At 36.7% G+C, this 17,437-nt stretch overlaps 1 protein-coding gene across 1 annotated transcript; it reads left to right on the top strand.

The window, feature by feature from the left end:
* The first annotated feature begins 1,496 nt into the window (after positions 1 to 1,496).
* On the top strand, positions 1,497 to 2,818 carry LOC127106193 (uncharacterized). Its single transcript, XM_051043484.1, has 2 exons — positions 1,497 to 2,571; positions 2,621 to 2,818. Exons 1-2 carry the CDS (start codon positions 1,710 to 1,712, stop codon positions 2,674 to 2,676), a joined length of 918 nt encoding a protein of 305 aa, XP_050899441.1. The 5' UTR covers positions 1,497 to 1,709; the 3' UTR covers positions 2,677 to 2,818.
* The last annotated feature ends 14,619 nt before the right edge of the window (positions 2,819 to 17,437 follow it).

The following is a 17,437-nucleotide window of genomic DNA, read 5'->3' as shown; positions in this document are numbered from 1 at the left end:
TGCTGGTTACCTTGCTGTTTTTGGCTGGTTACTGAGCACGGATTTGTGCCATATTTAAAACTCTCTTGTACCTATATTTTGATCATAGTGGAGCTCTATTACTGGCTTGGTCCCGTGGTTGTTTACTTCTCACATTGAGAAGGTTTTTCCACGTTAAAAATTATTGTGTCCCTTGTGGTGGTGATTTTAGTTGCCGTGATTATTTGTTGTTGCTCCTCACAGATTCTTGCAAGTTTGGGAAATTGATTATTCGCTGCATATTGCTCTGTTAGAGTTGTTATTGTTATTTGTTGTTGAATTTCCCAACAATTCTTTAATCTACAACGCTACAAAGGTGATTTCTCTATGATTGCATTATATGATATTGATCAATAGTATTATTTTATCGCTTTTAATTGTGTGTTTTCATCATTGATTTCTAATATTTTTATTGTATGTTGTTTGTTTTACTCCCATTTTTTCTATCTTTATCCGCGCTTCAAATGTTTTGAAGAAACAAGGTCAAAATATATCGCTTAGGACCAAAAACATGAGGCATTAAAGAAGAATAAGAAAAATCAAAGAAAATAGCACAAAACAGATGAAATTACGGTCATCCCATAAAAATAATTACGATTGTAATTTGTAGTTAGAAATGATGGATTTTGGGGTCAAAACAGAAAAATAACGACCAAATGGTAACCATAATTACAGTTGTAATTTTAATTATGACCAACCTGTAACTCTTATCACATGCATAATTTCTCTCTTTCAACTCTTTTGTATTCAACATTTTTTTAGTGGTTAAGGTTGCATATGCGAATTTAAGTCTAGATTGATGGTCGTGAGCCTATAAATAACCCTTATAATTCTGATTTACACACACTTTACATTTTTCTAATTTAGTAAAACATTTAGAATGTTGCATTTGGAGCTTACATTGTTTATGTTTGTAAAAGACTCTCCAAAGCAGATAGTCCTTTGAATTCACTACAACCCAAGTTTCATTATTCGCTTTTATATATTGTTCATTATGCTTATGCCTTTAATTAATATCATGAATGCTTTATCATATCTATGTATGAGTAGTTTTATAAGGGTTCAAGATCATTAAGATTGTCCAAATGATATATTTCATGTAGGTTCTCGATTAAAGATTCAATTATGAGAAATTATATATTTGTTTTAGTTTTCTATTTTAAACCTATATATTTATATGAAAGTAAATATACCCTTAGATATGAATAACATACTAAATTCATTCATGTGCTCGTTTACCTAAATTTTTTTTTGTCAAAAAGCTATGATTGTCCATATCTTGAATTATAACTAGACTTACCATTTCAATTAAACAATGTTATTTTACATCTTATTATTTATTACTCTCTTCTTCTAATTATTTAAATTTCTTTTTTCATTGTAATTAATAAAAATTCTCTTATAATTTTATTTTTCTACATAAAATTAATTATATTCCTTTGAAATGGTCAAAGCACACATATTTTTTTTTCTATAGTACATGTAATACATTGAAACTATATCAAACTACATTCTAGAGAAAAGGGAGATAACAAACCCTTCTACTTCCAACCCCCAACTTCCCCAAAACAATACAATCTTGATATATCCATTTTGGTTATATACATTTCTTCTCTTTTCTTTCTTTTTTGGAAAACAAAACCCTATCCCTAATTCTGCATTTCTTAAATAGAGAATCCTATTACAGAGAAATGTCGGAGATTCAGCCGGCGGAGGGACAGTTAAACGGTGGAAGAACCCTAATTCCGAACTCCGGTGAACAAATCGCAACGAAACGCCTGAGAAGGCCGAGTGTCCGATTAGGCGACATCGGCGTCGACCCACCTTACGATTCTCACGGAAGACGCAACCCCAAGAGTTGGAAAATCGCCTTCGATCATCCCGGCAAGGAAAAAGATTCCAACTCCTCAGGTAAACCTTCAAAGACTCGACCTTTAACTAATTTGAGCGCGGTTGCCGATTTCAATGAAACCCTAGACGGTGAAGAAAGAGAAGGGGCAATTGGGAGCTGGAAGGTTAAGGAGTCCAAGAAAAGAGGTCCCATTGCCACCAAGAGAGCTAGATCGAGTTGGGTTTCAAGAATTGATGATACCGGTGGTGGTGGCGGCGGCGGTAGTGGTAGTGGAACTGGTGTTGTTGAATTAGAGGAAAAATATAGTGGTGCTGAAGATGTGGATGATGGGTATAAAGAATTTGATATGGAGAATTCGGAAAGCCCTATGAAAGAACAAAGCCCTATTCATTCAATGGAGAATTTAGGGATTGATGGGCATAGAAGGTCTTTTAGGAGTAGGGATCATAACGATGGAATTGATTTATCTGGGCCATCTGAAAATGATGTTAGGAATGAGAATGGTGGGAGGATTAGGTCTGGCGAAGACGGGATTAGGATTTGGCTTAACGGGTTGGGTTTAGGTCGTTATGCACCGGTGTTCGAAGTGCACGAGGTTGATGATGAAATTTTGCCAATGTTGACACTGGAGGATCTTAAAGATATGGGGATTAACGCTGTTGGATCCAGAAGAAAACTGTACTGCGCTATTCAGAAGCTCGGTAAAGGCTTCTCGTGAGTTACTAGCTTTACTTGTTTTTGTTTTTTTAGTACTGGCAGGGAAGGAGAGGACTCTCAGCCATAGCAAAATTCAGAAGCTTGTCTGAACTGAGTTCTAATATGTTCCATTCCCGCTTGACTTTTTCTAGACATGGAATCGTTAGGTTCTTGTTTGAGAAACATCGTTTTTGAAATCCAGTGCAAGTACATATAACTGCAAGTTTTGTTAGAACAGTTCTTTGTTTTTCATTTCCTGAAGTAATTCTAGCTGTATTGTTGTCATTTGATAGCTTAGAAAGATTAATGAGGTTAAATAAGCGAAGTGCGCTCTTTCTTAAAAGGAAAGTGAATTGATGTTGCTTCTTCATTCTATCCATTGGAAAACCAAGGATGGAGTTGAATTTTCTTATGTAGGCTTTGTTTACAATACTTCTGTTAGCTAAATCATTCAATAAAATTGATGCAGCATTCATTTCGTATACGTACATCCCCGTGCCATGTAATTAATTTACGTTTATAGTGATATATATTGTCAATTTTGAACTCCTTGTTACACAACTTGTGTAAACTTTGTCTGCGAAAGTTTTTTTCTGCGATACTAGGATGCGGTGGCGTTTCTCAATGAGTTGTCATACCAATTGAAACAATAATTAGTTTTTGAATACTTAACAAAGCACCCTTCATGTAAATTAATGACTACAACTATTTAGCACATATATTTTGTAGATTTGATTGCCGTGGTACGCTCTATGTGATTATCATGGATTAAATGGAATGCTCTGATTCTTCTGAATTGCCTTGTTTTTTACTAAAATGTCATTGGCAATATCCCTCTGCAATAATTGTCAATCAGTGCTATCGAATATTGGTCATGGCAGTTATCAGTGGTGATTTTTGGGTTCGCTGCAATGGTGAATATTGACCAAAATTGCAGATTTTCTGCATAATCTGTTACGTCAGCGCCACAAAGCGCCCGGTGTTGCAGGATTTTGGCTCTGCCACCAACAACACTGTTGGCTACACTGATTTCAAGTTTGCAACTTGTCCCTTTGAACATATCAAGTGTGAATTTCATGCTATCAATATTAATGTTATGCAGAAATATATGAAGCATACAATGTTGCAACTCCTAGATAAAATATTATTAGGGAAGTTGATTCATGTAGCCGGTCTGTCCTACTTAGTAGGATAAGACTTGGTTGGTTGGGTGTTGTACAATGTTGCAACTGGAATTTTGGCAAATATGATGTTGGCATATATGAATGTTCATCTTTGATGGGTCCTTTGATCAACACATTTTTAAAATGTCTTGACATAGTGGGTGAATTTGAGGTTGGAGCAGGAAGCCCCACTGTCAGAATTTTGTGCTTGCTGGAAGGTTAGCATGTTTACCATCTACTTGTGATATGTATAGAACAAAACAGGCATATAATGCCTATGGACAAAACCTTTCTCCCATGTTGTGTGGGAGGGTTAGGGGACCACCTAACCATTTTGAACATCTTATCTTCTTTTGTCAGGAGACTGTTCAATTGAGAGGTAGGGAATATTTGTGAAGATGAACAATTTTTATATTGACTGCATTAATGGATAGTAAGTGTCTGGTTGGTAGTTTGGAAATTATGTGTTTGTGCTACCAAGAATATCATGAATGACACTTTGCTAACCACCACTTTTCAATTATGATCCATAAATCAGTGAGTTGATCGATAAGTTTTTTTTTCAATGGTAGAAATTGGGTATCCTCGGTGCGTAATTGTAAAGATTAATCCCTTGAGTCGGAGAAATTTTAATTGGATGACAAAACTCTTTCAAGAGAATTTAGCATTATCGTGTGTCCAGTATGAATTTAAACTCGTGATCTCTTATTACGTTGGAAGAGATTTCTTTCTACTCCCTCCGTTCTTTTTTAAGTGTCTCTTTTTTGAAACAAAATTATTCCTTTTTAATTGTCATTTACAAAATTTAAGATAATATTAATTGTATTTTGTTAAATTTATCCTAGATAATCATTATATATATAGAGAAAAAGTAAAATAAATGTAATATATAGTTAATGGTATTATAGGTAAAAAGAGAATTATTGTTGAAAAAGTAACCGTAATGTTTAATTTTCTTGGTATGGATAAAAAGTCAAAAAAATAACACTTAAAAAGGAATGGGCATGGACTCGGGTATTACCCATAAAAAAAGCGGGTACGACTGCGGGTATGAGCACCTTGGTACCCAGTCCGCCCCATACATATTTATGTATTTTTATTTATATATATATATATATATATATATATATATATATATATATATATATATATATATATATATATATATATATATATATATATATATATATATATATATATATATATATATATATATATATATATATATATATATATATATATATATATATATATATATATATATTAGTTTATATTGTTATATAAAAATGCATGTCTATCAATCATAAAACGTATATCAATGTTAAGCCATTACAATTTAATATAAGTGTTTGTTTATTTCAACAATAAATTGTTTGAAATTTTTTTAATTTTTAAAAATTTAAAATTATATGATATTTTATAATTGATCTATTTATTTTTAATAAGAATGCGGGTCACGGGTACAGGTATGAGTACTTACATATCCATAGGGTACAGTATGGGTGCTAACTTTGACACCCATGCGGGTATGGACTCGGACACGGGGATTTTTTTAAATTGCGGGTAAGGAGACTCGTTTTTGTTGAATTTATTCATTATTATTCTACATGTTGACCCACATTGTTCTTATAAAAGTAGCATTCCAATTTTCTGTCAGTGCTGCTGCAAATAGGCTTTTGCTATTGTATAGTTTTAAGGTAATGTATTTCCCTAACATTTATTTTCGCAATTGCTTATCTTGTAATTTATTCAATGATTTTTACTTCTGATATTATGATGCAGTTCTAGAATATGTACTGTTATATTTCCATTGAAAATTCTTTATTCCTTTTTTATTTTTGTGCAATGTGTTTTTTAGTAATTTGTGAAGGTAAGCTGTTTTTTTCGTAAAGATTGAAAATAGTTCATGTAAATCAAATGATCTCTAAAATAATATGCAACTAATCTCATTTAGAGGTAGTAATTATTAGTTGAAGAATAAAATAGGCTTAGCAATATATTGAATGTCCATTATCATGAGAAATTAGTTAAAAGTCGAGAGCACGTTTTCATTATCTTAGACATAATGTGGTTGTATGATAGAATTATAATACAACTTTTTTTAATGCAGACTTGATACAACTTTATGTATAAAATATGATTATGGTATCATGCTTCATAATCAGCTCTATAAACTCAAGCAACATCTATGATTTACATGAAATTTAACAAAACAAAAAGCAAACCAACAAATATAGTAGCATGTGTAGATGTTGATGAATGAAATAGCATAAGAAAAGTGAATAAAATATGTTATAAATATATGCTAAGGATGTTGAAGGCATAGTATATCTCTAAGGGTGGTAGTAAACCACATGTAGTTAAATGGTTTGCAAGTGTTTCTCCTAACTTCTTTTTCCAATTTGGTGGAGGTTTTTCTTCCGATAATAAAGGTTGTTTTCCAGATGTTCGGGATCAATTGTACTGTATGATCAATTGATTGAAACTCTAGATCATCAATGGAATTCGAAGAAGTTTTGAAGGCTTTTTTTCCGTTACTGGAGGGTGTTGATCTTGCTTCTTGCATGTCTGTCTTTAAGGGAAGTTGGAGTAGAAGGAGAACACTATGAGGGAGGAACAAGAATCTTAGAAAAATAAGGTAAAAATAAATTGATTAGAATATAGTCCCACATTGTTTTGGTTTCAAATAATTTGAATGTTTATAAAGCTACGAGACACAAGTTAAAATGTAATATGTATATTGAGCATTGGTGGTAAAAGAATGGGTTTAAGCTCAAATGCTTTAATTTTAAAAGTTTTAATTAAATAATTAATTTTAAAATATATTAATAATAATTATCCTATTCATCCTTGCCACCTAATTAAATTTTTTTTATCCCATCATTAATGTCACGTCTGCAAAAGTGGAGGGGACCATAAAAACCCAAAGGCCATCAAAATTCAGGGATCAAAATAGTAAGTTTTGTAATAGGGGATCAATTATTTAAAATGCCCAAATTAGAGGAACCAAAAGTGCATTTAAGCCTAAAAATTAAATATGTATAGATACTATGATGTATTCTCAACTACACAAAGATTTGATACACGAGAAGAGATGATAAAGTGAATTAAAGAAATTGGAATTAAAAATGAAGTAATTGTTATAATCACTCGTTCAGATACCGAAATAGGCAAGAGAGATAGAAACAACAAAGGAATATTAGTCATGATAAATGTGGGAAATACCTGGATACGAAAAGTGGAACACAAAGAGCCACTAAAAAATGTGGTTGTCCATTCAAAATCAGGTTAACATCGCCAAAAGATGGGTCTGAATGGAAGGTCTCTTTGATGCACTTGTATTATTTTGTCAACTATTTCACAACCAATTTTGAGTCGCCTTTCATTTCGACTATATTGACCCCCCCAAGTCTATCATGATCTTAAGATCTGATATTATGGCTTCATATTTAGCCTCATTGTTTGAACAACTTCCTTGGATTTTAAATTTAAACTTTTTTGGAATTTCTTTTAGGGAGATAACTAGAATTTCAATGCAAGTCACATGTTTATTGTAACACCCCAAATTGCTTTAAGGATTACCGACTGACTCCACAAACTAACACGAGTCTTTTCATCATGTTTTGTCCTCATTCACACGCTTTTCGAGAAACTTTTCAGAAGGTCACCCATCCCAAAATTGCTCCAAGTCAAGCACGTTTAACTGTGGAGTTCTTATGGAACGAGCTATCGAAAAGAAGATGCAACTTATTTTCGGTAGCCTAATAGATAAGAACTCCATAATTAAGCGTGCTTGACTTGGAGTAGTATTTGGATGAGTGACCTTCTGGAAAATTTCCCGGAAAACGTGTGAGTGAGGACAAAACATGCTGAAAAGATACGTGTTGGTTTGTGGGGTCAGTCGATAATCCAGAAAGCAGTTTTTGGCGTTACAAATGGTATCAGAGCATACCTCTCCCAGTATAATGTGGTTCGGGGACGAATCAAATGGAAGCTGGTGGACACGTAACACCCGAGGTCGGAGTTGGCGGAGAGTGGTTACATGTTACACCCAAGGGCGAGGGAGTGGTTGTCGATGCACGAGACATGACAATGAGACACTCCTAGCAGCTTCTAGGGGAAAACTGATTTCACATCGGAATGAGAGAGATCCTGACGCTGTGTGTAACACCCTTCTAAATACCCCAAAATATTTAATTAAAATAATAACATATCAATCAGAGTAATTATGCCCCGAAGGGTGTCACACAATCATTACACAACAATTATCAAAATATCCTGTCATGCTCATTTATTAAATCAAAATAAGACTCTTTTGCATAATTCGCAGCGGGTACAAAACATCGACATTCAAATCATGTACTACATTACATGTAAAGTTGAATCAACAACTAAATTAAAACATAGTCAAACATTCCCTCCCGATGTTACATCTACCAGAGCATGACCCACTAAGGACGACACTAGACTCCATAGCACTAGCTTCTACTCAACTCACTGCTCGTTACCTGAAAAATAGATGTAAGGGTGAGTTCCTCAATCAATATAATAAGCATTATAGAACAACATGTAATGCTAAGTAAATAACACATCAATTCACCCTAATCAGACTACGCACTCAGCAACGGCAATATCCGTTCAAACATCATATTCAACAGTAACATATAGCATATGTATAATCTCAACCATACTCAACATCAACAACACAACACATAACACACATATAATACTGGAATACATCCATTCATATTATATGCCATACATTCATTATGAAATGAGACTCCACACATGCGTTACCGACTATTCTTGAACATACAGTTCAAGCTCACCGATCAAATCCAGATACGGCTACTAAGCTCACTAGTCCCACTCATTTGAGATCTAATGACTCACTCACCAATTCCTCACCGTGGGAATTAGCTACCGCCCCGAAGGCTAGACTATGCACACTAATCATCTAGCATGCAGACATCAACAACAAACCCACCATGGTTCACTCACTAATTCCTCACCATGGGAATTAGCTACAGCCCCAAAGGCTAGAATAAGCATGCTAATCACCTAGCAATGCAACAACAACAGCAACAATTCAAGAATAGACATAAGCTCACACTCTAAGCCATAAAACAGTCTATTCACAAATGCATACATAACTGATACATTCACAGCATCATGCTTATCATCACACATCATTAATACATTTTATCACGAAAGCATATCACATCCTGCCACATAATCAAATACAGTATTAGCACACTCTACTAATACCTATACCACTCAAAACAACAGGAAATGATCCCTGCTACATCATACATCAGCTAAGTACATCACTCAGCCTAAACAACCAAAAACTGCACAACAACAGCACAGAAAAATCACAATTCTGCCCATACGCGTATTGCCCACGCCTGACCAAATCCATACGCGTAATGCCCACGCCCATACGCGTATGCTACGCGTATCACATTCCCATACGCGTACCAACAGAGACCAAAACACGTTCAAAACATCATCTTCCTCATCCATACGCGTATTGCCTAGTGCCATACGCGTACCAGCCATCTCATACGCGTATTGCCTAGTGCCATACGCGTATGACCAGAAACCAGAACTCTCAGATCTGCAATGGCTTTCTCTGCTACGAGATCTATCCAATTTACCCTTCCACAGTCCAAATTTCACACAATATTACACATAACATCTAACACGAATCATGCATTTTTGATTTCACAAATTGTTAACCTTTCTACCTCTAATTCCTACGAATTTCTCATAAATCATCACCCAAATTTGTTCATCAATAAGTCACAAGTTCATCACATATATCATTCAATCAGAGACAATTTCAATGGTTTCTCACTACCCATCACATACTATCCCATAATACCCATTAATCGATGATAAACCCCCCTTACCTGAGTTAATCCGGCACTTCCGTTAGCTTCAAGCTTTTCCTCTTCTCTTGCTCTGCCTCTTTGCCTTTTTCCACTTTCAGCCGCTTCTCTGTTCCTTTTCACGTGAAAACCCTTTTTACCACAAATGGGACTTTTTATTATTCCAACTTATTTTATTCCAATAAAATAATAACCCAATAATGATTATTCCAAAATAATAATAATAATCCAACTTCCAATTATTCAATTAAATTAATAAATAAAATATTAATTTAAATTAAATAATTATCTTATTTTAATTGGGGTGTTACAACTCTCCCCCACTAAAAGAGTTTTCGTCCTCGAAAACATACCTCAAGCGAACAACTCCGGATAGGATTCCTTCATCTGGCTCTCAAGTTCCCAAGTCACATTGCCACCTGCTGGTCCTCCCCAAGCTACCTTCACCAAGGCAATCTCTTTACCCCGCAACTGCTTCAATTCTCGATCCTCGATCCTCATAGGTGATGTTTCCACAGTCAGGTTATCTCTCACCTGTACATCATCTATTTGGACTACATGCGACGGATCATGAATGTACCTCCTCAACTGAGACACATGAAAAACCTCATGCAAATTCGCAAGCGATGGCGGTAAAGCGATACGATAGGCTACCTCTCCTATCCTCTCCAAAATCTGATAAGGACCAATAAATCGAGGTGTCAACTTCTTCGACTTCAAAGCTCGACCAACGCCAGTTATCGGAGTAACACGAAGAAACACATGATCTCCCTCTTGGAACTCAAGTGACTTCCTCCTCTTATCATGATAACTCTTCTGACGACTCTGAGCAATTCTCATTTTCTCCTGAATCATCTTAATCTTTTCCGTAGTTTGTTGGACAATCTCCGGTCCAACCACAACACTCTCACCGGACTCATACCAACATAAAGGTGTCCGACATCTCCTACCATACAAAGCTTCAAACGGTGCCATACCAATGCTCGAATGAAAACTATTGTTGTAGGTAAACTCAATCAAAGGCAAATAACAATCCCAAGCACCTCCCTTTTCCAAAACACAAGCTCTCAAAAGATCCTCTAATGACTGAATCGTCCTCTCAGTCTGACCATCAGTCTGCGGATGATATGCAGAACTCAATCTCAGCTTAGTTCCCAAAGCTCTCTGCAAACCTTCCCAAAATTTCGATGTAAATCTAGGATCTCTGTCCGAAACAATACTCGACGGAATACCATGCAAACTTACAATCTTCTCAATATACAACTCGGCTAATCTCTCTAACGGATAATCCATTCTGATCGGAATGAAATGAGCCGACTTCGTCAATCTATCAACAATTACCCATATAGCCTCAAAATTCTTACTTGTCCTCGGCAAACCAGAAACAAAATCCATACTGATACTATCCCACTTCCACTCTGGAATAGCCAACGGTTGCATTAGCCCAGACGGCTTCTGATGCTCAATCTTTGACTTCTGACAAGTCAAACAGGAATAAACAAAACTCGCAATTTCTTTCTTCATTCCCGGCCACCAAAATAACTTTTTCAAATCATGATACATCTTCATAGCTCCAGGATGAATACTCAAACCACTACGATGTCCTTCTTCAAGAATGCTCTTCTTAAGCTCAGTAACATCCGGAATACACACCCGATTACCAAATCTCAAAACACCATTCTCATCAACTCTGAACTCACCACCTTGACCTTGATTCACTAGAGTCAACTTATCAACCAAAAGCATATCGGATTTCTGACCCTCTCTGATCTCATCCAAAATATTACTCGTTAACTTCAACATTCCCAATTTAACACTATTGTGAGTACTTTCACACACCAAACTCAAATCTCTAAACTGCTCAATTAAATCCAATTCTTTAACCATTAACATAGACATATGCAATGATTTCCTACTCAATGCATCAGCCACTACATTTGCTTTACCCGGATGGTAATTCAAACCAAAGTCATAATCCTTCAGAAATTCTAACCATCTCCTCTGTCTCATATTCAGCTCTTTCTGATCAAACAAATACTTTAAACTCTTATGGTCACTGAAAACCTCAAATCTTGACCCATACAAATAGTGCCTCCACAACTTCAGAACAAACACCACAGCTGTCAACTCTAAATCGTGCGTCGGATAGTTCCTCTCATGAACCCTTAGCTGTCTCGAAGCATAAGCTATAACCTGCTTATTCTGCATCAACACACCACCTAAACCCAACAATGAAGCATCACAATAAACCTCAAATGATTCCGACGAACTCGGTAATATCAGGATAGGAGCAGTAGTCAACCTTTTCTTTAACTCTTGGAAACCTTCTTCACATTTTGAATCCCAAACAAACGCTTGCCCCTTTCTAGTCAACATTGTCAACGGTAACGCCAACTTAGAAAATCCCTCAATGAACTTCCTATAATAACCTGCAAGTCCAAGAAAACTTCTTATCTCAGAAACTGACTTCGGAGCTTCCCGCTTAGACACCGCTTCTATCTTAGAAGGATCAACAGCAACACCACCTCTTGAAATCACATGACCAAGAAAACTAACCTCTTCTAACCAAAATTCACATTTAGACAGTTTAGCAAATAACTTCTTTTCTCGTAGAATTCCCAAAACCACTCTCAAATGCTCAGCATGCTCTTCTTCAGATTTCGAATACACCAAAATGTCATCAATAAACACTACCACAAACTTGTCTAGGTACGGATGGAAAGTCCTATTCATATACTCCATAAATACTCCAGGCGCATTAGTCACACCAAAAGGCATTACAGAATACTCATAATGTCCATACCTTGTTCTGAAAGCAGTCTTCTGAATATCTTCAGTTTTCACACGTATCTGATGATACCCAGATCTCAAATCTATTTTGCTGAACACACTCGCACCAACCAATTGATCCATCAAATCATCAATCCTCGGCAAAGGATACCGATTCTTGATCGTCACTTTATTCAGTTGCCTGTAGTCCACACACAACCTCATAGTACCTTCTTTCTTCTTAACCAACAACACTGGTGCACCCCACGGTGACACACTCGGACGAATAAATTTCTTATCCAATAAATCTTCCAACTGACTCTTCAGTTCAGTTAACTCAACAGCAGACATACGGTACGGAGCCATCGATATTGGGCTAGTACCAGGTACCAAATCAATCGAGAACTCAACTTCATGCTCTGGCGGCAATTCATTCACTTCTTCAGGGAACACATCAGGAAAATCACACACCACAGCCAGATCACAAATCACCAGTTTATCTTTAGCTTCCAAAGTCGCTAACAGCATAAACAACTCTGCCCCATCTGCTACTTCCTCATTCACCTGCCTCGCTGATAGAAACAAACTCTTTCCTTCCTCAATCCCAGGAAATATCACAGTCTTATCAAAACAGTTGATAGAAACTCGGTTAAACACCAACCAATTCATACCCAGGATAACATCAATCTGCACTAGTGGAAGACACACAAGGTCTATCCCAAAGTCTCTACCAAAAATACTCAAAGGACAACTCAAACAAACTGAAGTAGTAGTCACTGAACCCTTCGCAGGAGTATCAATCACCATACTTCCAAGCATCTTAGATATCTCTAACTTAAGTTTCACAGCACAATCCAAAGATATAAAGGAATGAGTAGCACCTGTGTCAATAATAGCTACAAGAGGAAAGCCATTAATATAACACGTACCTCGGATCAAACGATCATCTGCAGAAGTCTCAGAACCCGATAAAGCAAAGACCTTGCCTCCTGACTGATTCTCTTTCTTCGGCTTAGGACACTATGGACTGATATGACCCACTTCTCCACAGTTGAAACAAGTCACAGTCTTCAACCGACACTCTGCATCCAAATGACCACCTTTTCCACACTTGAAACACTTCATCTCAGCACTGGTACACTCATGAACACGATGTCCAGCCCGACCACACCTATAACACTTAACAGGAGCACTAGAGTCTCCCCCACTAGGCCTCTTCATCCCACTCTGCCGCTGGAAACCTTTGCCAGCTGCATACGGTTTTCCACGATCAATTTGATTCTTACCTTTCCTATCAACCCTTTGCTGATAGCTCTCTGCTCTAGCCTTGGAATCCTGTTCGAAAATCCTGCAACAGTCAACCAAATCAGAAAACACCCTGATCCGCTGATATCCAATCGCCTGCTTGATCTCGGGACGCAACCCGTTCTCAAACTTCACACATTTGGAAAATTCCCCAGTAGCCTCACTATAGGGAGTATAATACTTTGACAGCTCTGTGAACTTAGCAGCATACTCAATAACAGACCGGTTACCCTGCTTCAATTCCAAGAATTCTATTTCTTTCTTTCCTCTGACATCCTCTGGAAAGTACTTCCTCAGAAATCTCTCTCTGAACACAGCCCAAGTGATCTCAGCATTTCCAGCAGATTCCAACTCAGTGCGGGTAGCAACCCACCAATCATCAGCTTCCTCTGACAGCATATGCGTACCGAACCTGACCTTCTGGTTATCGGCACACTCAGTTACTCGGAAGATTCTCTCGATCTCCTTCAACCACTTCTGAGCGCCATCTGGATCGTATGCTCCCTTAAACATTGGAGGATTGTTCTTCTGGAACTCACTCAGTTGACGAGCAGCTCCCATTCCCACAACATTCGGATTTCCTCCAAGTACTCCAGCTAGCATACCCAGAGCCTCAGCAATTGCAGCATCATCTCTACCTCTTCCAGCCATCTCTATTCTGAAAACCCAAACAAACTAAAACAATGAGTACTGATAGGTTACACAACACCTATACCGTACAGGGGAAACAGAATAATTACGACTCGACTCGACCGACTATGCTCTGATACCACTAATGTAACACCCTTCTAAATACCCCAAAATATTTAATTAAAATAATAACATATCAATCAGAGTAATTATGCCCCGAAGGGTGTCACACAATCATTACACAACAATTATCAAAATATCCTGTCATGCTCATTTATTAAATCAAAATAAGACTCTTTTGCATAATTCGCAGCGGGTACAAAACATCGACATTCAAATCATGTACTACATTACATGTAAAGTTGAATCAACAACTAAATTAAAACATAGTCAAACATTCCCTCCCGATGTTACATCTACCAGAGCATGACCCACTAAGGACGACACTAGACTCCATAGCACTAGCTTCTACTCAACTCACTGCTCGTTACCTGAAAAATAGATGTAAGGGTGAGTTCCTCAATCAATATAATAAGCATTATAGAACAACATGTAATGCTAAGTAAATAACACATCAATTCACCCTAATCAGACTACGCACTCAGCAACGGCAATATCCGTTCAAACATCATATTCAACAGTAACATATAGCATATGTATAATCTCAACCATACTCAACATCAACAACACAACACATAACACACATATAATACTGGAATACATCCATTCATATTATATGCCATACATTCATTATGAAATGAGACTCCACACATGCGTTACCGACTATTCTTGAACATACAGTTCAAGCTCACCGATCAAATCCAGATACGGCTACTAAGCTCACTAGTCCCACTCATTTGAGATCTAATGACTCACTCACCAATTCCTCACCGTGGGAATTAGCTACCGCCCCGAAGGCTAGACTATGCACACTAATCATCTAGCATGCAGACATCAACAACAAACCCACCATGGTTCACTCACTAATTCCTCACCATGGGAATTAGCTACAGCCCCAAAGGCTAGAATAAGCATGCTAATCACCTAGCAATGCAACAACAACAGCAACAATTCAAGAATAGACATAAGCTCACACTCTAAGCCATAAAACAGTCTATTCACAAATGCATACATAACTGATACATTCACAGCATCATGCTTATCATCACACATCATTAATACATTTTATCACGAAAGCATATCACATCCTGCCACATAATCAAATACAGTATTAGCACACTCTACTAATACCTATACCACTCAAAACAACGGGAAATGATCCCTGCTACATCATACATCAGCTAAGTACATCACTCAGCCTAAACAACCAAAAACTGCACAACAACAGCACAGAAAAATCACAATTCTGCCCATACGCGTATTGCCCACGCCTGACCAAATCCATACGCGTAATGCCCACGCCCATACGTGTATGCTACGCGTATCACATTCCCATACGCGTACTAACAGAGACCAAAACACGTTCAAAACATCATCTTCCTCATCCATACGCGTATTGCCTAGTGCCATACGCGTACCAGCCATCTCATACGCGTATTGCCTAGTGCCATACGCGTATGACCAGAAACCAGAACTCTCAGATCTGCAATGGCTTTCTCTGCTACGAGATCTATCCAATTTACCCTTCCACAGTCCAAATTTCACACAATATTACACATAACATCTAACACGAATCATGCATTTTCGATTTCACAAATTGTTAACCTTTCTACCTCTAATTCCTACGAATTTCTCATCAATCATCACCCAAATTTGTTCATCAATAAGTCACAAGTTCATCACATATATCATTCAATCAGAGACAATTTCAATGGTTTCTCACTACCCATCACATACTATCCCATAATACCCATTAATCGATGATAAACCCCCCTTACCTGAGTTAATCCGGCACTTCCGTTAGCTTCAAGCTTTTCCTCTTCTCTTGCTCTGCCTCTTTGCCTTTTTCCACTTTCAGCCGCTTCTCTGTTCCTTTTCACGTGAAAACCCTTTTTACCACAAATGGGACTTTTTATTATTCCAACTTATTTTATTCCAATAAAATAATAACCCAATAATGATTATTCCAAAATAATAATAATAATCCAACTTCCAATTATTCAATTAAATTAATAAATAAAATATTAATTTAAATTAAATAATTATCTTATTTTAATTGGGGTGTTACACTGTGCGGGTATGGGATTGCATGGTTGAAGGAAAACTTATAAGGATTAACTGGTACTACCTATATCAACAAGATGCATCTTCTTTTCGATAGCCTAATAGATAAGAACTCCATAGTTAAGCGTGTTTGACTTGTAGTAGTATTTGGATGGGTGACCTTCTGGGAAGTTTCCCGGAAAACGTGTGAGTGAGGACAAAGCATGCTGAAAAGACCTGTGTTGGTTTGTGGGGTCAGTCGATAATCCTGAAAGTAGTCTAGGGAGTCACAATTGTCGGCGGTTATTTTAGGACTAGTGTATAAAGCAGGCTTAGGCCTTGAATTAAAGGTCACAAAATTCACATTCATTCTTTATAGAACTAGAGTACCCAAGTCATCGAGCGAAATGGTTTGTGAGAAATGTGAGTTCGTGTCCACTCTTTAAATTTGTTGCAAATCTTTTGTATTCACAGATTTTATGATTTAATGTCATTCATTTCAATTACTTTGATTATTTTTCATTATATTTTTCCAAAGTTTTTTATTGTTTACATTCAGTTGGTTATTATTCCAGCATTTTAAACCCAAATCTCTTACTTCTCCTTGTATCTTTTATTTACGCAAACTTTCTTTGAGATTTTTTGAGTTAATATTTTAAGTGAACTAAACTCGTGATTATTTACTAAAAACACCAGTGAACAAATTCGTACGCCCAATGGAACCCTTTTTGTGCAAATATTTTAAGATTCTTGCAGAAAAGTGTTGTGTCTTTTATATTGTCATTTGTGTTTTCATATGAAATATCTTTATGCGTTGATTGTTTATGCATTTAAGGAATGGTAATAAACTTCTAGAGAAGACTCGTCCATATAAGAACCCAATTCCCCCTCCAAGTAATATGCCCAACGTAGGAGAACAATCAATCAATTTGACAGTTGGAAATGCA

This window comes from Lathyrus oleraceus, chromosome 7 (genome assembly GCF_024323335.1).
Source record: "Lathyrus oleraceus cultivar Zhongwan6 chromosome 7, CAAS_Psat_ZW6_1.0, whole genome shotgun sequence".
Lineage (NCBI taxonomy): Eukaryota > Viridiplantae > Streptophyta > Magnoliopsida > Fabales > Fabaceae > Lathyrus > Lathyrus oleraceus.
Note: the sequence above shows the minus strand (reverse complement) of the source record. Positions and strands in the feature narration are given on the sequence as shown.